We start from the raw sequence: 22,133 nt of genomic DNA on the forward strand, positions 1-22,133 counted from the left end.
CCAGGACCACAAAGGTTATTTACCTAGCCATAAAACTTTAGAATAATGGTTATCTTAAGAGCTATGGCCTCAAGTCTATTCAAAACAACACTTCAAATTTTTCCACCCTTTAGACATTGTGTAATGAGAAAAAAATTATTAATAAAGAGATCCTGTAATCTTTGGATTGTGTAGTTTAAATCCAATGGGTTCAATCACACAGCAATTTAAGGCAAGATAAAATTTAACTCTCCTGTTCGAAGAAGTAGGGTTAAAGAAGATGAATATTTTTAAAAATCCTTTAAAAGTCTTGAGATTACACACAAAGCAAACCATAGCGGTTCTCTTGGGTTCTTGTACAATAAAATCTCATTACAAAGCATCTCATTATACTGATTATCCAGTTATATTCCTGGTCACATTATGTCCCCTGTATTCATAAAGATATCTCAGATACCTTGCCCTTATACAACAGGCCACATTGCAAAGGTGCAAAGTACATTACTACAATTGTACTGGATATTTCCATTCCATTTGAGGACATTTTTTTTTTAACAGACAAATTCAAGGGAAGGCTTTATCAAGTTGTTTTGTTCAGTGTAATCAAGGATGCTTCTATCTTGAAACTGCTTTAAAATGCATAGCAAATTGCATATTTGAACTAAAAATTTAAGATGCCCCCAAAAAGCTATAAAACATCTCTAATATTTCTTAAGATAGACACTGGAATCCAGAATGTACAACCTGGATCTAATTATCAAGAGTAGAGCAGCATCAGAACTTCAGGGCTATTTTATGATTAAAATAGTTCCCTCCACTCCATTCCATGCTTGCAGGATACAGGAAACTCGAGATGGCAGAGCCAACCAGCCAACCTCAGCTTTCCCTACCATCACTCGAACTAACCTCACCCTGAAAACCATTCCTGAATGTGTATCTCTTTGTACTATCTCATAATACATTTCTAATCTATTTCAAATAGTTTCATAATCTATTTCAAATTCCAGGAAATGTTACAAACTTCCCTCCTCCTCTGCCTTTTGTTAAAACTGGTTCTTGACTACTTAAATGGCATTAAAAAAAAAAAAAAAAAGTTCACAGGTAATCCAAAAAGGATTTCCTAATGAACTGCAAACTACAGCATATCTCAAAGTAAAAAGTAAAATTGGCAGTAGATTTTCTTCCTTACTTTCTGTGCATTTTTTCCCTGAAGGTAACACTCCAAATCTACCACATATTTTCAATCCGACCTCAATGTGTTTTTATTTTTTGTCTTGGGCTCCTAATTGCTATTTCTCTTCCCTCTAAAAATTCATTTATCTCTTTCAGTAAAAAAAGAACAGTAATAATATGTTGAACAACTCTGAAATAAATTTTGTCATGTAAAAAATTAATTACGCATTCCGAACCTGGTCACTGTAGTCCTCCGGGAATTGCCTCTGCACCTCAGGATCTGTAAATAATTGACAGATAATATTAATTGGCTTTGGATTAGTGAGCAAGCAGAGGATCACACATTAATATTTGATCAGAAGATGATAGCAGCCCTGGCAGGGGATCCAAGGGGGGCAGCTGAGGCTGCTATGTTGATGAGCACAAGGAAGGACTCAGCAAGGCACTCCCATTACCCTCCTCCAGAAATATAAAAAAGAAAAATTTTGAAGACCTGATGCTACTGTTAACTTTTAGACTATTACCTAATGCAAAAATCTTGCCAGCTGCAAATTGCCCTCAATATATTTTTTCAGAGAAAATGAGTCTTAAACCTGGCTTGACTTTTTTTCTCTAATCAGAAGCCTCCTTTTCGTAGTTACCTATGTGAGCTTGATAAACCACCTTAAACACCAGTTTCAGATTGTGTGTGTGTGTGTGTGTGTGTGTGTGTATAGGGGGTGACGAGGAATAAGAATTCTTTCAAGGAACAAACGCAAACTTTGCTTTAAAAATAAAATATGTCCTTACCAAAATACTTAGTGAACTCCTGAAAATACAGATAAAACCAGATGAAGTTTTCTTCAAAACAGAACCAAATGATACACTTTTGGCTTGTCAGTGCAAATAGAGTATCATGAAATGAGATATTATGTTCTACCTAACATAATTAAACTTGCTCAGCAACTATAAAAATACATAGGTGAAAACACTTTTTACGACCATCTGTTTAAAATGGAGTTACTAAAGGGTCACTTGATTCTTCAATCATAATTGCAAGATAATCCAATGCCATCGTCTGTAAGTCAATACATGAGTGTACTAATTAAATGCTATTAGCACTCCATTTGCTATTGATTAGGAAAACATTCACTCTTTTCTAATAAGAGAAATATTTGGTTCCTCAGAGACACATTATGGAGAGTGATAAGAACAGTATGTATTTGAGAAATCATGTACCAATGGACAAGGCTTATGAAAAAGTAGAGTATTTGAGGGTCCCCTCACACACTAATCACAAAATATACTACTCAGTTTTCACAGCTATCTTTTAAAACATCAATTTACTTCTCTGTAAGAGTGAATCCACATAAAAGCTAAAACCTTCCAAATCATAACACAAAAATGTAGTTCATCTTTCTGCAGTGAAGAATCAAAAAGGGAAAAAACTAAGGGCCTATTCACATACTATATTTAAATCCTAAAAATGCCAATTTTCAAGTCATTAAAGTCAATGAATGTTACTTTTCAAAACCCAAGGCTAGTAACAAAGGAAGGAGTATTCAAAAGGTCATACCAAAAAAGGAGAGCTTCTAAAAATGGGTAGCACAAAAAAGGTGAAACTATCTGTAGACCATTTCAGCTCTTGAGGTATCTTCTGGTTGACTTAAAAACTGAGGATCAATTTCTTTCCTAACCCCTCATCTGCAGATACTAGATGGGACAAAGGACATGCCTAGATTGTGACTAGCAGAATTCTGGAGTGATGCCCTCTGTGCAGGGCTGCCCTAATATGCCAGAGGAAGAAGCTGTTGCTTCTCTCTGGCCAGAAGGGCTGAAATCACACAAGGACTTGGCCCTCTTGAGACAGGAGGCCAGAGGGCGCTAATGGTGTGGCATGAAAAGCACTAAGGTCTACAGGGAAGAATTGGCAAGATACAAAGGGGGCAACCAGATGCCTAACATACCTCTAAAAGCGTGCTGGCTAGGTCAGGGATGGGGGAGCCGAAATAAGAGGGCAGTGGTTATAATTTCTAAAACATACGTAAATCACTGTAGTGCAGAAAAAAACTGGTATTTTAGGATTTAAAATTTGGTCCCAAGACTGGAAAAAAAAAATGCACTTGTAAGCCACAGAGGGACACAGTAAAACAGGAGTTGGGAAAGCCACTAAATAATCTAAAGGCTTATTCTTTTTCTTCCAACTGTCACACAGTTAACACTTTTCAACCAGAAAACTTCATACAGAAACAACTCACATATAAATCTTTAATATATGTCCTTTTTCTTACAGTAGTTTGTGCTTCTCAGGAACTACAAAAATACTGATGGAGATCACAATGGAATAAAACCAAAGACTATTTCTTTATCATCATTTTGTGAGGGGATAAATGTCAGAAAACAAAGTTTATGATATGTCCTTCAACTTTAAAGAAGTTTCTGTCTATAGATAGACGGGAAAAAGGTTTTTACATCTTTAGCCAACTATGTTAATAAGAAACTATAGTAAAAATTAACTTATTTTAAAAATGTATTTTATTCATATATACAATATAGCAGAATTTTAAAAAGAGAAGGGAACATGGATGAAAAGAAAAAAAATAAACTTATTTTAATATACTGAAGGTAAATATGACCATGGAATGCCAAGATGGGAGTCATGCAAATCATACTTACCCTAAACATTGTCTCAGTAGTAGGCACAATAAACATCAATCAAATTCCTTCAACTGTCCTAAAACTAACCCCAGAGTGAGATTCCCAGATTTTTAGAGAATCATGTCAAGAGAATATATGTATTATTATTTACTATGACTCAAGCATAAAGCTTGTGATTTCCTTTAAGGCCCTGAGGTTTACAAAAGCAAACTTCATGGGTTCTTAACACTCTTTAAAGCAATATTTTAAAAAGAGGGCAGGGGTGGAGGGGTGGAGAGGGGCAATGCTTTTTAGAAACCAAAGCCCAACCTACAATGTTCCGCTCCATTAGCTCAAAGAACCCAATCTGATAGTTTATAAAACTATGAAAACCACTTTGTAAAAATTAACAAAATATTGAAAATAATTTATCTGAGTTTTCTTAAAATGTCTATTTTGCAGTGGGCTGAAATCATCTTTTCTCACATTGAGTCGATCACAAATGCCATAATGTCACCAAAATATCGACAATGGAAACATCTGAGTTTAAAAGGTCCAAATACAATCTGCTTTTCTCAAGCAACACAACACCCGCCTTACTAACAGTTTCAGCATGGCACATGTACAAAACCTAGCACCCCGCAGTTAAGCAAACCGCCTTTAAATTTTCTGTCTGGCAGCAATCCACTTGCGTGTCTGTATGTTTTTACAAGTACTCTATGTATTTCATTGCATCAGCTGCATTTCTTTGAGTTTTAAATGGTCTGGGAACATTTTATGAAATGTTCTATATCTTTATATGGAAAATAACATACACTGGAAAACTGTGCATTGGTCTAATATTTATATATCTATTTCTTTATCCATCATCCAATACTATAATTGCTAATGTTCCAAAACACCTTCTCACATTCATATCCTCACCACCAAATGCACTGTCACCAAACAGCTAACTTTCAACACAAAAATCCGCAGATCAGAGAACTACCAAGGAAAAAACAGCAACATTTTGCTTAGGCAATTGGCAGTAAGAACAGAGTCATGGGCATATGTCAAGCTTTTTATCGAAGAAGTGTCCCTCTTACAGAAAATTAAGAACATTCCTTTTCTTTCTCTCAGCAACTTTCTCCAGGTTTAAGTAATAATAAATTTTAATTTTTAAAATTAAAAATGAATTTCATCATTTCCCAAGAAAACACTTTTCAACCTAAAATATCATATTTAAAATATCTTGCCACAAGATGTATGGTATGGTAGAGTCCATATATGTCTTAGCCACATAAGCCTAAAAGAGGCATTTGGCTCTGAAACAAGTCTTGGCATCATATCAACATGATGGGCCTCTACCTTCTCCAGCACCATGGCCATGCAAGAAGAGGTCTCCACAAAGACACATTTGCACCACCACTTCCACTACAGGCCATAAGAAACATTTCTATACTTCAAACAGACATTTCACAGCATAGGATTCCCAATAGCAAAACTGATTCAGGCACAGATTATGACCATACTTAAGTGGCTAAGTCTTTACAGGGAGGGGGGAAAAAAAAGGTCTCAGAATAAGTATGTCTTAATTTTTTTAAGAAACGTTAATTTTCTTCTACCACAATTGTTCATGTTTTCTAGTCTTCTACTGTAACATACTTTAAATCTTTAAGATATACCAGATTGCCACAGGATGTTTAATTAATAGAATTAGAGTTTGGGCAAGACTTGCTGGAATGGTGCTATAAATTATTTTACACAGGCTCCAAAACCTTGAGTTCTGCCTTAGGCTTAAAGTTCCTAGAAAACGTGGTAGACAGATCTTTTACAACAGAAATGCAAAATAATTCATAAAAGTACTGTGGTTATGTATTAGGGCTCATTTGTAGATCAGTAACTAGTATGTGTACACACACACACACACACACACACACACACCCCTCACCAAACTATTTTCCTGTTTTTCTCTGTCACACCAGTGACTTCATTTGAAGGGTCAAGGCGTGACACTGATTATTGAAAAATACAGTGACTACATTTTCTATGAAATGTGTGACAACTGTACACTAACCAAACCTTATAATCTTCCATAACTGGAGCTCTTTTAGAAAATTTAAGAGAGACTGCAAAAGTAGCCATTAACACGGGAATCTATGCTGCTTTCACTTTTAACATGGCAGGTATCAAGGCAGAAAAAATGACATTTAATACCCACTAACATTTATCCAGTCATTATCCCTAGGATATTTCAGTCATGAAGAAACAAAACTTTGAACATATTTAAAACTTACAATTATAAAAACCTTCCCTTTAAAATCAAGACTTGAAAATTAGCTATAAACGATATAATCTCATTGTTCAATTTCATATAGTTTAAGATACTATCTTCCACTCCCCCACAGCCGTAAATGTTAATCCAAGCTATAATCAGATTTAATTTTCCAGATGAGAAGATGGGAATATGCTGCAAACGGGTAACAGTCCATCACACTGCTCTTTCCCTAATGACATGTTCAAATTTTATACACTAAAAATGATCACACTCAGAAAGTAGTCTGAGAAGGCATACATTTGAGGACAAGCTCAATCTTCCCCAAAACACACTAAGAAATAAGCTTTTTTTTTCCATCTTCAAAAAGAAAAGTTTATTTTTTTGCATAATGCAGAATTAGAAAGTTTCTTGACACTATGATTGCAAACTGGACTCCACAAAAAAAAAGGGGGGGGCTTTAAGGACACTCCCTATTAAACTCATTACTGCTATAAAGAGTCAGCTTCACTTACTTTATAAAATACCTGAACCATTAGCATTTTAACTAAATACAATTATTCTAGTAAACTATTCCATTTATGAGAGTTAAAATTTAATTATTGAAAATATACTTTGGAAAGGAATGCTTCAAATGTTTTACATAGTAAAATAAGAAACCCGTCAATACAATTTCCTTTTCCTTCACAATGAAACAAAATAGTTTGTGTTGTTTTTCCCTTACAAATGTTTTTAAATTAAACATTACTTGTTTTAAACAAGAATTATTGATTGCACAATGTAGATTTTATCTGAAGTTACAAAAGCATATAATTCATGAATTTTATTTTTTAAGATTTTGTTTATTCATGAGAGACGTGGGGTGGGAGGCAGAGACACAGGCAGAGGGAGAAGCAGGCTCCATGCAGAGAGCCCCATGCGGGACTCAATCCCGGGACTCCAGGATCACGCCCCGAGTCGAAGATAAGCGCTAAACCGCTGAGCCACCCAGGAATCCCCAATTCATGAATTTTTAAAAAGTCATTTCAAACTACTTTTAAATGAACATTTGGTTTCCATGTACAACTGGAATTTCTTAAAAATTATTCCAGGTATTAACTTTTTGCTCTAAAACATGAAGACCACAAGACATAAAAACTTTGAATCATCACTAGTTTCAAAACTCTGTTTCTATTCTAGCCTTTTCCTTCAACATTGGCATTTAAAACACATTCAAATACTGCTTCACAGCAGCCAGTCTAATAACATAGGAACAGTTCACCATCTATACCTATAATAAAACCTAAAGAGCATTATTCAGGGAAGAAGAGCACACCCACCTCAGTATGGCAAGTAATGGAACCATTCACGTGCCAGATTCCTCCTCAAACTAACAGATTCTGCCTTTCAGATGTATCCTGCTCTGATGTGACTATTTATGCATAAACAGCAGACACTGACCTATTGTTTTCAGTTATTGGAGTTATGAATGTAGTACGATTACCAATTAAGTGAATCAACAAGTCCTAAGTGCATCAGCTGTTCTACAAATAATGAGTCCACTGACATTATGCAGTACAATCTTGGGAATTTCATCTCTCTTTCTAGAGAACGGTGATAGATTTTGACCAGCAAATGCCACTACTTAACCAATCATCTGAAATCGCTTTTATGACTAATCCCATCTACGAAAGGTATATAAATCTGATTCTCAACCAAACTTATGCCACATAAACTCAAAAATCAAGCATAAGTCAAATTCCAAAGGGAGCTTTAAAATGGAGAGTGCTGGAGAGAAGAAAAAAGTACAGGGAATATTTTCACTTACACTTTCCTTTTTGCCTGCTGAATATCCTAATTTTCAACATTATTATTTAAATATTTGGTTTCAAAAAATTAGTTCAAGGTTTAGAACTAATTCCTAAGACCTATAAAATTGACAAATCTTGATGAAGGCCCTCTATCCTTACATGGTTATAATCTCAGGTTTCCATTAATTTCCCTGTGAGTTAAGATTCGTTTGAGCCCTTTTTAAATTGTTGTTGTTGTTTTTAAAGATTTTATTTATTTATTCATGAGAGAGAGAGGCAGAGACAGGCAGAGGGAGAAGCAGGCTCCGTGCAGGGAGCCCGACGTGGGACTCGATCCCGGGTCTCCAGGATCACACCCTGGGGTGAAAGCAGCGCTAAACCGCTGAGCCACCCAGGCTGCGCAGCCCTTCTTTTTGAATGAGCACCTTAAGTGTCCAATTTTTATTCCAATGTGAATAATTACTTCAGACTTAACGTAAATGACAGCTGTGCCCTTTATGTACTACAAACGTAACATCACTGCATACGGTCTTTATAAATAGATCTATCACACCCGTCAAATCTGGTGGAAAGAGATAACTTCATTATTTACTCAAATACAACAACTGGTTGCGTACCCACTATGTGTCAGGCACTAGGATATGCATCTTGTGTACAATTTCTAATTTAATCTTCATGACAAAAAATAATAATAATAATAAAACTTCATGACAAAGCTGTAATATTAGGACTATTCTAAGTACATCATCGTTAAAGAAAGCAATAGGTTACCATGTATCCAAAGTCAGAAAATCAGTATTTATTCATGGCACAAATATGCTGATGTGATTGGCCCAGGTGATGAAAAAGCCAATCCTTGCTCTCAAGGAGTTTACAGTATAACCCTAATGGAGAATCCACAGAATTAAACAATTACCACAGAGCTTGTGCCGTGCTGGGATTAGCAGAAGGGCATCAAACTGAATTCCAACCAGGACAGCAAAAGCTTCAGGGAAGAAGCGGCAGAGCTAGATGTGGAATATAGGACTAGACAGTGTTTCATCTTATGCAACCACAAGCCCCCTTCTGAACAGTCTAAGGGACAGTGAGTCAGTATTTATTGAGGCCACAGCTCATGTTCTACTTCGCTTTGTCTCCTACAAAAGGTCTTCCCTGTTATAAATGCTCAACATATATTTTGGCGTAAGAGAACAGAATAAACTAATTAAATACCCTGTATCTCTAAATGATGGATTAAAAAGCCTATTTCAAAACATCCAATTGAAAACAAGCCTCAGAATGCTACAGGCTTCCTTCCTAAAGACACACTGGCATATAAGCACACAATAAATATTAGTTGTTGCTTTATTATTAACCCCAGTGGAGAAATAAGCAAGCACTATAAATTAGATGGCTACAGATGTATAGGTATGCCTCAAATTGGAACTACATGTGTTCCTGAAATAAACTTTTATAAACCCAATTAAAATTTTCCCATTGCCTGCCATTACTTACTTAGAAATGTTATAACTTTATCAGAAACTGATTTTCTCTTCGTCATCAGTGGTTCGAAAATCCTTAAGCTACAGTTTATTTGCCTCCTGGCATCTGTTTGCTAATGATCTGTAAACATCAAATGCACTAGGGACTGTCTCAGATTTACAGAAACCCTGAGGTGAATCTCTGTATAAATTGAAGGACCTTTCTGCTAATTTCTTTACTTTCTAAGTTTGCATTCTGGGTTTCAGAAACAAGAGTTCCATTAAACATTTTTTGCAGTAATAATTAGAATACTGACAGCTACCATTTACTGAATGCCTATGTACACCAGTAGTTGCCATAGGTGGTCTATATTTTAATCCTAACAACAACTCTGCCAGGTAAGTAAGTAGATGTTTTATAAATAAGAGTGAGGCTCACTAAGAACAAATTCAGTTAAGCAACAGAGCTGGGATTCACCCTGCATCCATCAGACTCCCAAAAATCCAATAGTGGCTTTCTTTTTTGGATTTATGTATGTCCTCCTGTTGATCTGTCTTCTAGTTATTTTGTGACTCAACAAAAAGAATACATCTGGACAAATAGTCAAAACATGTTGTCATGAAATAGGCCTTAGCAGATTATGAAGGAGAGTTTTCCAATTTCTCTATTTAAACTCCTTTGCCAAGTTCAGGATACAAACAAAAGACTCCAAAGTAACTAGCACTCAATTCAACTAGTAAACATGATCATGAAAAGATGAATTCCTATTAACAACTTAAAATACTTTTGAAGACTAGAGGGTATCCTTGGATAATCTATGAAAAAAAAATTACTGGCTAAACAGAATGAATAATAATGCAGAGAAATGTTTTCCTATTTGGAAAATGTGTTTTCCAAGTATCCCTAAACCATACTGAGAACCCCAATGGTAAGGCTAAACTACTGCACACAGTATACACAAAGCTGACACCCCAGCAGTGGAAACGTACTATGCCTGTCAACCAGAAGACTAATTTTGTCAACAAAATTCTGCCTCTCTTCCCCTGGAAACAAGCCATTCCTGACTCATCCTTATCTGTGCCATATATCCTATATAGTACCTATATATCCTATACCACTTTGGAGGTGGGGGAGGGGTAGGGAGCAGGGAGTAAAATATAAATAAAATTTGCCATTTTAACATTTTTAGGTATACAGTTCAGTGGTACTAAGTACATTCATGTTATTGTACAACCAGCACTATCATCTATCTCCAAAATTTCATCTTTCTCCAACTAAAATTCTGAACCCGTTAAATAATTCCCAATTTTACCCTCCCCATAGCCCCTCGCAACTACCATGCTACTTTTCTGTCTCTGAATTTAAAACTCCAGGTACCACATATAAGTGGAATCATATGCTATCTGTCCTTGTATGCCTGGCTTATTTCACTTAGTATAACATCTTCAATTATGAGGTGTCAGAACTTCCCTCTTTCTTCCATCTCTGGCTATCATAAATAATGTTGCTATGAACATGAGTGTACAAATATTTATGCAATAAATATTTTTCATTGTTTTCATTATTCAGGACATATGTCCAGAATTGGAATTACTGGATCATGTGGCAATTCTATGTTTAATTTTTTTGAGGATCTATACTACTTTTAACATGTTTCAAGACCAGGCCTAGAATCCTTAGCCTGGCCATTAGGACTAAACCACCTGGAGGACCTGGGGGGTGGGGTGCAGTTGGCTAAGCATCTGACATTTGGTTTTGGCTCAGATACTGATCTTGGGATCAAGGGATCCAACCCTGTATCGGGCTTCACACTCAGTGTAGAAATCTGCTGAAGTTTGTCTCTCTCTCTCTCTCTCTCTCTCTCTCTCTCTCAAATAAGCCTATTTAAAAAACAAAAGACCAAACCACCCAATTTCATCTGTTTCTTGAAAATGAATCCCCAGGGCAGCCCGGATGGTTCAGCGGTTTAGCACTGCCTTCAGGCCAGGGTGTGATCCTGGAGTCCCAGGATGAGTCCCACATCAGGCTCCCTGAATGTAGCCTGCTTCTCCCTCTACCTGTGTCTCTGCCTCTCTCTCTCTCTCTCTCTCTCTCTCATGAATAAATAAAATCCTTAAAAAAAAAAAAATGAATCCCCGAATCTAGCCAGCCCGATCAATCCATTTTCCCAGAAAACTTGACATGCTTTGCTTATCTTTCTCCTCTTCCCATATCCAAATCAGACCCTTCCAAAATATGCTCTTAGGCATCACAATTTATAAAAGTGGCCAATTGTATGTTCTTATATGAATTAATATTCAATTACACTAGCACTTTAAAAAATTAAAAAGACAAAAACCATGTCCTCCATCACAAGTACAGTGAATTTTAAGTGTAGCTGGCAAAGGAACAACAAAACTGGCATACTCACTCAAACTCCTTCACTTGCCTTCTGGCACTCCTGGTCAGTGATCAGCACAATTCTCAATCTCTTCACACTAAGCTCCCTTCCCATTCCTAGATTCTTACTCTGACCTAATGCTAGCTTCCTCTGGAGCTCTCTCAAGTGGTGAATGTCTCCTCTCCATCCTTCCCACTGGCCTGGAGACAGAGTAGGCAGCCTCTGCCCCTTGTTTCCACTTCTAGACCTCTTCTCCTTCATTTTCCAAAATTCCTCATTTTAACCCAAGCTCACCAGGCTACCTTCCCCGCTCTGTTCTGCTGTCATCTACTAATCCCAGGGTTACTAGCCATTCCTGAGTCACATGGGTCCTGCCTGGTATACTACCACTAACTCTCTCAGCAGTCTTAGAAATTTCAGTTTGTACTTAACCAATCCTTTGAAATACCTGAATTCTTGATTTCTTGGCTTCCTCCCTGCCAAGGACATTGTCCTCTACACAATTTCCTGTGGTCATACCCAAACTCTACAGTTGGCAATAACTGAAACCTCCTCAATAATCAGTTTCAAGCACCTCAGCCCCCAACCATGACCTGCCTTCTTCCATTCTAGTTCACTCCCTACTGTATTGTCTTCATTCTTCAATCCCACAGGGATACTCTACCAACCTTTTCACTGCCCTTTATCCACCTCAGGTCCACACTATCCTCCTCACCCAGCTTAACTTCTATTCTATAACCACTCCTTTCTATGCATCTTCCACATCTTTGTGTCTCTCTTACTTTGTCAAACTCACTTGGCAAAGTCCAACAATCCTTGTCAAATCCAATGATCTACCTGTACCCCTGTACCAGCTAGAGAAAAACACCCAACTATGTGACTAACCTAGCTTTTTTTTTTTTTTTAAATTTTTTATTTATTTATGATAGTCACAGAGAGAGAGAGAGAGGCAGAGACACAGGTGGAGGGAGAAGCAGGCTCCATGCACCGCGAGCCTGATGTGGGATTCGATCCCGGGTCTCCAGGATCGCGCCCTGGGCCAAAGGCAGGCGCCAAACCGCTGCGCCACCCAGGGATCCCTAACCTAGCTTTAAAGTTGGGTTATTTGCTGTAAGTGAACTTGAGCAATTATACCACATTTTCCTTAATTCATTCACTCTCTTGCTCTCCTCCAAGACTATTTCATACTTAACTGTCTTCCTTCAAACCTTCTCCAACCTCAACTGCCACTAATTACCTCATTTGCCCCTTCACTGAGAAAACCAATCAGAAGAGAACTCCCACAAGCCTCCACCAATATTTCTACCCATTTATTATCACTGACCCACAGATGCTGCCTTCATCCTACTACTATGAAGAACCACCTGTGCCCTCTTGCAATTGCCCTCTTCCTCTACCTGTCAACTCGGATCCCATCCCCTCTCACCAACTCAGACATTGCTCTACCAATTCTCCTGTGTTAATAATTTTACCTCTCTACTGGATCTTTCCCATCAGCATGCAAATATACTGTTATTTCTACAAATCTTTTTTAAAAGGTCAAGACCCCCACAACTACCACCCCATTTCTTTGTCTTTAAAGCTATGTACTTCAAAAGAATGCCTGTACCTACCTCCCCAATTCCTCTCTTCTCACTCTCCTGAACCTATGCCAATGAAGCTTCTACCCCACCACCGTTGTGAAACTGCTTATCAATTCAATGACCACATCAACTCACTTCTTACTCTTAACATCAATTATCAATCCTCAGTCCTCATCTTACTTACCCTATAAGCACCATTTGATACCCTCGATGGGTTCCACTTTCTTGGTTTAAGTGGCTTCCATAGTGTCCCACTCCCCTGCCTCACTGCTTCTCCTTAAGCTCCTTGCAGATCTCTTCCAATTGAAGGGCCCCAGACCTCAGTCCTCGGACTTCACTTTTCTCTTCATGTCCTCTTTTGCTGGTCTCTTTTAGTCTCATCACTTCAAAGACAAATATGCACTGTCAACTTTACATTTATTTCTTCCAACTCCAGACTCATTTGTCTGTCTACTCAACATCTCCACTTGGATGCCTAGCAGACATCTCAAATTTAACATGTCCAAAACTGAACTCCTGATCCTTCTCTCACATTTCAGATCCAATCTGTCAGCCCATCCTGTCAACTAAATCTTCAAAATAAATTCAAGTTCTGACCATTTCTCTCCACCTCCCCACTACTACTCTGGTCTAAGTTACCATCATTTTTACTACAACAGATGCCTAACAGGTTTCTCTGCTTCTGCCTCTCATGCCCTACAGACTGTTCTCTAAATAGCAGACACAGTAATCCTGTTTTTTAAGTCAGGTCCTCCTTCACCAGAAACTCTCAACTCACTTCCTAGTATTCTCTCCCCTATCCCAGCCACATAGGTCTACTTGATGTTCCTCAAACATGCAAGCCATGCTTCCACTTCACAGCCCCTTCCCTTGCTTTGACTCTGTGGGATAAACACCAAGGAATGAGGCATGTACAGTCCTCTTCCTAAGTTACTTTCCTAGCGCTGCCTTCCCCAATCACCTTATTAAAAAAAATTACAATTTCCGTATCCCCACCATTCTTTATTTTCTTTTCCTGTTTTCTCCTTATCACATTTTATCATTCAACATACTTTCTTATTATCTGTTTTCCCCTACTAGTATGTATGGCTTTATGATGGCAGGGATTTTTGCCTATTTTGTTCACTACTATATCCCCAGAACCTGGAATAGGGCCTAGCACATATATACTGAATGAATCAAAAAGAATGAAGAAAGGGAGAATAAACTGAACTACTCCTTCCAGCAAATAATTTGGCAATATGTTTCCAAAGCACTAGGAATGTCTTCAATCCATAGCCTAGTAATTCTACTTCTCAGAATTGACCCCAAGTAAATAATTGGAAAAATAAGTAAATTTCTTTTATGTTTGTTTCAAACATCATCTCAAAAATTGAGAGCATTAATAAGCTCAACAAACCCAATACCTATACCACCATAACAATTAGGTTGTGGGGACACCTGGGTGGCTCAGTGGTTAATCATCTGCCACAGCCCAGGGTGTGATCGAGTCCCACATCGGGCTCCGTGCATGGAGCCTGCTTCTCTCCTATGCCTATGTCTCTGCCTCTCTCTCTCTCTATGTGTCTCTCATAAATAAATAAATAAAATCTTTAAAAATAAATACATAAATAATAAAATTAGGTTGTGTCTGTGATAACATGAGGAAATGCTAACATCATTCCATTATGAAGAATTAACTCAAAAGAGAATATAAAGACTTATCACACTATAATAGAAATTATTTTTTTTAAGTTTTCAAAAGACACTAAATGGAAACCCACCAAAACTTCTAGCTACGAGTCTTGAGTTGTGAAATTTTAGGGTTTTTTCCCTTATTTCCTGATTCTCCACATCTTTATACAAGGTTCATAATTTAAAAAACAAAACAAAAAAACACTTCATAAGTAGGGAAATATGATCCTCGGAAATTTAATTTAAGTGGTCCATGGCAGCATATAATGTCCCCATCTGCCTCTTTCAGGAACTTATCCCTGACTACTTCAACCCTCACTGACTCCCTCTGAGCTTCTGTAATATTTACTGTTTGGGTAGCATCTTAAATTATTAACACCTGACTTACACCCAATCATTTACTATCTTAGACTGTTACTTCCCTTGTCTAAGTACTTGTCTTCTTAATAAATAAAATAAGCAGCTCCCAAAGCCAGAACTGTATCTCCCTACCATTTGTACTTTTTCTAAGAATCAAGGTACCACAGCATTCAAGCACAGAGTCAAGGCTTGTGCTAAGTCTTGAGCACAATAGCAATTAGAAAGAATGAACTAGGGGTGCCTAGGTGGCTCAGTCAGTTAAATGACCAACTGGTGATTTCAGACTAATACATAATGATAACAAAACAGTAGTTGCCTTTGGAGGCAGGAAAAAGGAGGATGCTAAGAGGAAACACAATGGAGCCTTCTGGGATGCTACATAAGATGTTTTACCCTAGCTTTATTTAGGTTTAATTGACAGACAAAAATTGTACATATTTAAGATATACAACTTGATGTTTTGATACACACTGTTAAATAATCACCACAATCCAGCTACATAATATACCAATCGCCTCCCCCAGTTACCTTTCTCATTTGTCATGAGAATACTTATTTAAGATGTAGCCTCTTAGCAAATTTCAAATATACAATTCAGTATTGTTAACTATAATCACATTACTATAAATGATCTTCATTCGGGTAAGGGTTACACAACTATATACATTCATGAAGCTATGCACTTACCTTTGTGGATTTACTCTTTCTAAATCTCAATGCATTTTTTAAAATGATAAAGTAATGTAGAACTCTAAATGACATGAAAAGGTGTCCTCTTTGGGATCCCTGGGTGGCACAGCGGTTTGGCGCCTGCCTTTGGCCCAGGGCGCAATCCTGGAGACCCGGGATCGAATCCCACATCAGGCTCCCGGTGCATGGAGCCTGCTTCTCCCTCCGCCTGTGTCTCTGCCTCTCTCTCTCTCTCTGTGACTATCATAAATAAATAAAAATTAAAAAATTAAAAAAAAAAAGAAAAGAAAAGGTGTCCTCTTTATTTTTAATTGGACTCCCAACTTTTAGTTGACTGCTATACAAATCTAATAAATATTAACTTTTTACTTCACTTTGGCTCATTTTACATATTGTATAATTCCATTTCAACTGTATACTCCAATGATCATTAGTAAATTTACCAAGTTGTGCAACCATCACCATTAATCCTTTTTAGAACATTTTCATCATCCCAGTGAATCCCTCCTGCCCCTTTACTGTTAATCTATTTTCCTACCCCAGTTCCAAGCAACCATTGATCAATCTACTCTATCCCTCTAGTTTTGCTTTTTCTGGACATTCACCTAAAGTGATCATACAGGCAGCCTGGGTGGCTCAGCAGTTTAGGACCACCTTCAGCCCAGGGCATGATCCTAGAGACCCGGATCCAGGTGATCCTGAGTCCCACATCAGGTTCCCTGCGAGGAGCCTGTTTCTCCCTCTGCCTGTGTCTCTGCCTCTCTCTGTGTGTCTCTCATGAATAAATAAATAAATAAATAAATAAAATCTTTAAAAAATAAAATAAAGTGATCATACAATACATGGTCTCTTGTGTCTTAATTCTTTCACTTAGCATAATGTTTTTAAACATTTTTTTTAATTTTTTTTTTTATTTATTTATGATAGTCACAGAGAGAGAGAGAGAGGCAGAGACACAGGCAGAGGGAGAAGCAGGCTCCATGCACCGGGAGCCTGATGTGGGATTCGATCCCGGGTCTCCAGGATTGCGCCCTGGGCCAAAGGCAGGCACCAAACCGCTGCGCCACCCAGGGATCCCAGCATAATGTTTTTAAATGCATCCATGTCATGGCTTATACCAGTAGTTTCTTTTTATAGCTGAATAGTTTTCCAGGATATGAATATACCACATTTTGTCTATTAATTCGCCAACAGATGGGCAGAAATATTAACTTCTGCACCATTTCTATCTACAAATAGAGCTAAAGCAACACCTTCCACCCTCCTCCCATTCTCCTATTCCTTCCAGAGAATCACAATCGTTTTGAAATTAGTGTGCAATCTTCCCCTTCACGCTTCTATACTGTTAATACACATTAATGCACACATGACAAAATAACAGTTTTGTGGTTTTAACATTTACATATCTGTATACTGTTTTTTTCAATTTGCTTTTTTGTTTTACTCACAATTATATTTTTGAGATTTGTCCAATTTGTTTTAAGTGGATTGGATTCATTCATTTTGATTGCTATAAAATTCTCCAGTTACAAATAAGTCCTAATTTATCCATTTCCTCTATGATGGGCCATTGAAGTTTTCAATATTTTTCTGCTACAAAAAAAAAAAATGTTGTGAACATTCTTGATAATATCTCCTTGTGCACATGTGAGAATTTCTCTACATTATCATCTACTTAAAAGTGAAACTGTTGAATATGAGCACCTCCTCTTTACTAGGTATTGCCAAAAGAGTCGAGTTTTTATTGCCCCACATTTTCACCAATACTTGATAATAGTCAACTTTAAAAATTTTCTACCACTCTCACATAAGAAGTATCTCATGACTTTCATCTGTATTTCCTTGATTCTTAATGATGTAATCTTTTTATGATTATTAACCATTTGAATTTCTTCTCTTGTGACCTGCCTAATATGTTTCCGTCTGTCTTCCTATTTCTTTCCTTCATGTACCTGACATATTTAGATCCTAAGACTTGCAAAAATTTCCTTCAATCTGAAAATTTCATTTAGTTTACAGTTTCTTTTGCCATACCAAAGTTTTAAATTTTATTGTGGTTAAATCCAGTCCTTTTCCATCAGGGTTTGTGCTTTCTCATAGTTTATTCAAGAAATTTTTTCCTATCTAAAACTCTAAAATATAAAAATATTCTCACATTTTCTTCAAATATTATGAACTTTTTTTTTTTTTAAAGATTTTATGTATTTATTTGAGAGAGAGAGAGTGATACAGAGCATGAGCAGGGAGAAGAGGGAGAAGCAGGCTCCCCCACCAAGCAGGGAGCCTGACACCAGGTTCAATTCCAGGACCCCAAGAATATAATCTGAGCCAAAGGCAAATGCTTAACTAAGCCACCCAAGCACCCCCAAACTTTCGCTTTTTAATGTAGATCCTTATTCCAGCTGAAATTTGTTTTTATGAATGCTGTGAGTAGGCAACTGTTTTCAAGTAGATAGTCAACTGTCTCTCAAAATAGCAGAAGTGCCTGACACAGCCATTTACTCCTAAGGGCAGCGGCAAAGTCCTCCTCATCCAAAAAAACTGTTTAAGGATGGGCAACCCAGGTGGCTCAGTGGTTTGGCGCCGCCTTCAGCCCAGGGCGTGATCCTGGAGACCAGGGATGGAGTCCCACGTTGGGCTCCCTGCGTGGAGCCTGCATCTCCCTCTGTCTGGTCTGTTCCTCTCTCTCTGTGTCTCTCATGAATAAATAAATAAAATCTTTAAAAAAAAAACTGTTTAAGTAAAGGATTTGATATTTCTCAATATCCCTTAAACATAACAAGTCATAGCTAATGACATTTGGTAGGGCAGAATAAACCAGAATATACTGGGTCAATTTTCCTTAGACCCAAGGAAAAAGACTGATTCATCTTTATCCAACAAAAGCATAATGAATCTGAACAGATACTAAACCATCTAGCAAGTGAAAATACTGGGCAATAGCGAAGTAGTTAGGCATTCCTACCAGCTTTCTTTTATTTTTTTTTTAAGATTTTATTTATTTATTCATGAGACACACACACACACACACAGAGAGAGAGAGAGAGAGAGAGAGAGAGGAAGAGACACAGACAGAGGGAGAGGCAGGCTCCATGCAGGGAACCCAATGTGGGACTCAATCCTAGGACTCCAAGGATCATGCCCTGGGCCAAAGGCGGCGCTAAACGGCTGAGCCACCCGGGCCACCCCAGCTTTCTTTTTTAGAGTCACAAAATATCAAGTTTTTATGAGTTAAATGAGGACACAAATCCAAATTTTTATCTAGCCCTCAAATTCACACTCTCATGCCTTCCCTCTCCTTTCCAAAGCTTAAATTTAGAAAAGGGTCACTCAGGTAATGTATCTCAACAGTTACAATGTTAAGAGAAATGCTTTACTTGATACTGTTGTAATCATGACCAAACTTCATTCATAGTGATATTCTTGAATAAACTAACAAAAATTATTTCAATGGATATAAATCCTCATATAACTACTACTACTTTATAACTACTTGGGAGGTTTTTACATAATATTACATTTATCATAATTTATATAATATAGCTAGTATCAAGCAGTTAAATGTGAATTCCTTGTTCTCCTGAAAAAGGGAAAGAACACCATTTTAAGTTAATGATATGTTTCTGAATATGACACTCCAAGGCATTCTTAAGAAGGTATGTAATATGGAAACTGATAATTTACCAAATAAATTAACTGTGATCAATTCCTTTATAAAAATTCACAGGAACTATTAAATGAAAGCAAATGTTAGTTTAATATTTTTTACCCCTTCCTTCTTCTGCCATCTATTAGAACTTATTGAGAATACAATTTAACAGTATTTCTTTGGAAATGCTATAATGCAATTGCTGTATAATTATCTCTTAGGCTGCTAATTTTCAGCATTCTACATACTTCATAGTATATTTTACGTACACTTAAAAAATGTAAACTCAATGGTCAAGGAAACAAAATAGGTACTCTTTGGTTTAAAAATTCATTAAGCATAATAAATTCAATTAGACACAGTATGAGGTTTTCCTCAAAGCCATACAATAATAACACAAGTTTGTATTGTTCAAATATTCTCATTGTTATACAGGTTGTCATATTTCACTTTTAATAGGAACTGACTCAAAGAGACCTTGGAACAAAAGTATCCTAACCAAGTAGCAGTTCCCAAAGTGTTATGCTAAAAAAACATTACTCTCCAATTCACACAAATCAAACAATCAAATCAGAGAACAACTACTTCTTTATTCATAGAACAATGCACATTGGTTTCCAATGCCCAAGTGATGCTACCTAAAAAATATTTAAACAAGAAAAACTAAAGATGCTATAACTGGAAAAATATTAATAATATTTTTAAAACTGATCAATTAAGATCTTATTCACTGAATGATACTTTTGTGAGTTTAGCAATGATTCCAACTTCAGCTGAAAACAAATGAATTAAAATTCCTTACAGTAAATCCTAACACTGACAATCTTCTTCATTAAAAATATAAAACTAAAAACGATTCAACCTATAAAGACTAAATCCCACTAGAAAAGAAGAGATGTGGTTAGGTAGGAAATTAAATCTTATTGAAATTACATTTTATTGAAAGTAAGATGATGGAGATAAAATGGTACCTTCGTTACAAAGGTGTCACAAACAGCTGTATTCTTTAAAATTATTCGTTCAAGATATAATTTGCTCTCCTGCAGTGTCAGATGCTAATACAACCAATTTTGTACAATCTAAGCACTGTCTATAGATGCACCTTCTGTTTTTAAATCAGCAGGAACCACTGACCAGCATAAACAGTATTCCTAACTAGATAATCAGCAAACATGTAAAGTCTGACACCCTTCCCAAAATACACATTCGATCACAGAACTAATTCAATAAATTTCCACTATAAACAACTGCACATACTGAACAAATCTAATTCAAAAAGCACCAAAAGTCAATTATTGCAAATAGCCATTATGCTGCACATTAGGAATAACTTCTAATATCTAAAATGGGGGAATTGTTTTAATTTATTAAAAGTATGTTTTCCAAGAGAATTCCTAAAGACACACATTATTCTGACCTATCTGATTTTCCAGACTGACTTTATTATTCTCCTTTATTACATAACATCTAACAGTACGAAGAGGTGAAAACATATCTATAATTCAGTTTTTCAGAACAATCTAGCGATCTGTACAAAAACACAACAAAACTAGGGTATAATTCAAAAGAACAGGAAAACCTACAGCAATATATTCAGGGGGTAGGGAGAAAAGAAACGATTATTGAGGACCTGTTTGTCAATGGGCCCAAACTGACTTCACATTTTCTTTTTTAATCTTCACAGCCATCCTACGAAATAGGCACAATTATTCTTTACAGAAGAAAGCAAATCTCAGACGTTAACTGATTTCCCCAAGGTGATTCAGCTAAGGGACAAAGCCAAGATTTAACGTCAAGTCTGTATGACTACAAAGTTCAAACAATCCTCTACACCAAGTTCTAAACACACACACACACACACACACACACACACACACACACACACACACACAATACAGGAAAAGGATGAAATGGGCTTCATGGACAAGCCTGAAAAATGCTGTGGGTGAAGTTGTGTCTAAGGTGATGTGTAATTCCAAATAAGTATTTTACAAACTTATCTAAATGACCCCCTTTTAAGTTGGGAACATTTGATACATCAAAAATCCATGACAAATATCTGTAACAAAAATCAAAAAACAATTCAGAGAAATATAATTACCTATCTAATACTAACTACCCTTGAGGGCCACTGAGTGATTCATTTCAGTAGTCTCTGAATAGAGCCAAACATCATGTTACCTTGAGTTCAAAAAAGACTGTACAGTTTTCAAAGAGCTTTCACATGCGTTAGCATTCATAAAATCCTCAATCCAATGAAAAAGTTAAAGAAATATAATGGCTACATAAAGAGGAAAATAAAGACAGGTATTCTAAATGTACATGAGAGTACTCATCAGTCCTTAGCTAAACTCTATCCTCACACCTTAAGGCAAAAACACGGCCCCCAGGATGGAAAGTGAAGTAGTCCACTAACTGGTCTCTCACTTGTGACCCTCCCTCAAGGCTCAAGGAAGGAGGTCACCTCAAGCAGAACTCCATGGGTTATAGCAAGAGAATACTGCCCTGTTTCCAGAAATACCCA

The 22,133-nt window shown here is 36.9% G+C and overlaps 1 protein-coding gene across 23 annotated transcripts in view; it reads right to left on the reverse strand.

The window, feature by feature from the left end:
- The window catches only part of DENND1A (DENN domain containing 1A), a 508,029-nt gene that overhangs the window by 379,183 nt on the left and 106,713 nt on the right, over window positions 1-22,133 (reverse strand). For 17 of the 23 annotated variants that reach the window (XR_005983074.1, XM_041724904.1, XM_041724905.1 and 14 more), the window contains exon 3: window positions 1,389-1,432. The exons of the other annotated variants lie outside the window; for them this stretch is intronic. Coding sequence is in view for 16 of the 17 variants with exons in the window: in XM_041724904.1 (XP_041580838.1) it covers window positions 1,389-1,432 (44 nt within the window). In the remaining variant the exon portion in view is untranslated. The remainder of the gene's footprint in view (window positions 1-1,388; window positions 1,433-22,133) is intronic. 23 annotated transcript variants of the gene reach the window in all.

The sequence above is a fragment of the Vulpes lagopus genome, chromosome 12 (assembly GCF_018345385.1).
Source record: "Vulpes lagopus strain Blue_001 chromosome 12, ASM1834538v1, whole genome shotgun sequence".
NCBI lineage: Eukaryota > Metazoa > Chordata > Mammalia > Carnivora > Canidae > Vulpes > Vulpes lagopus.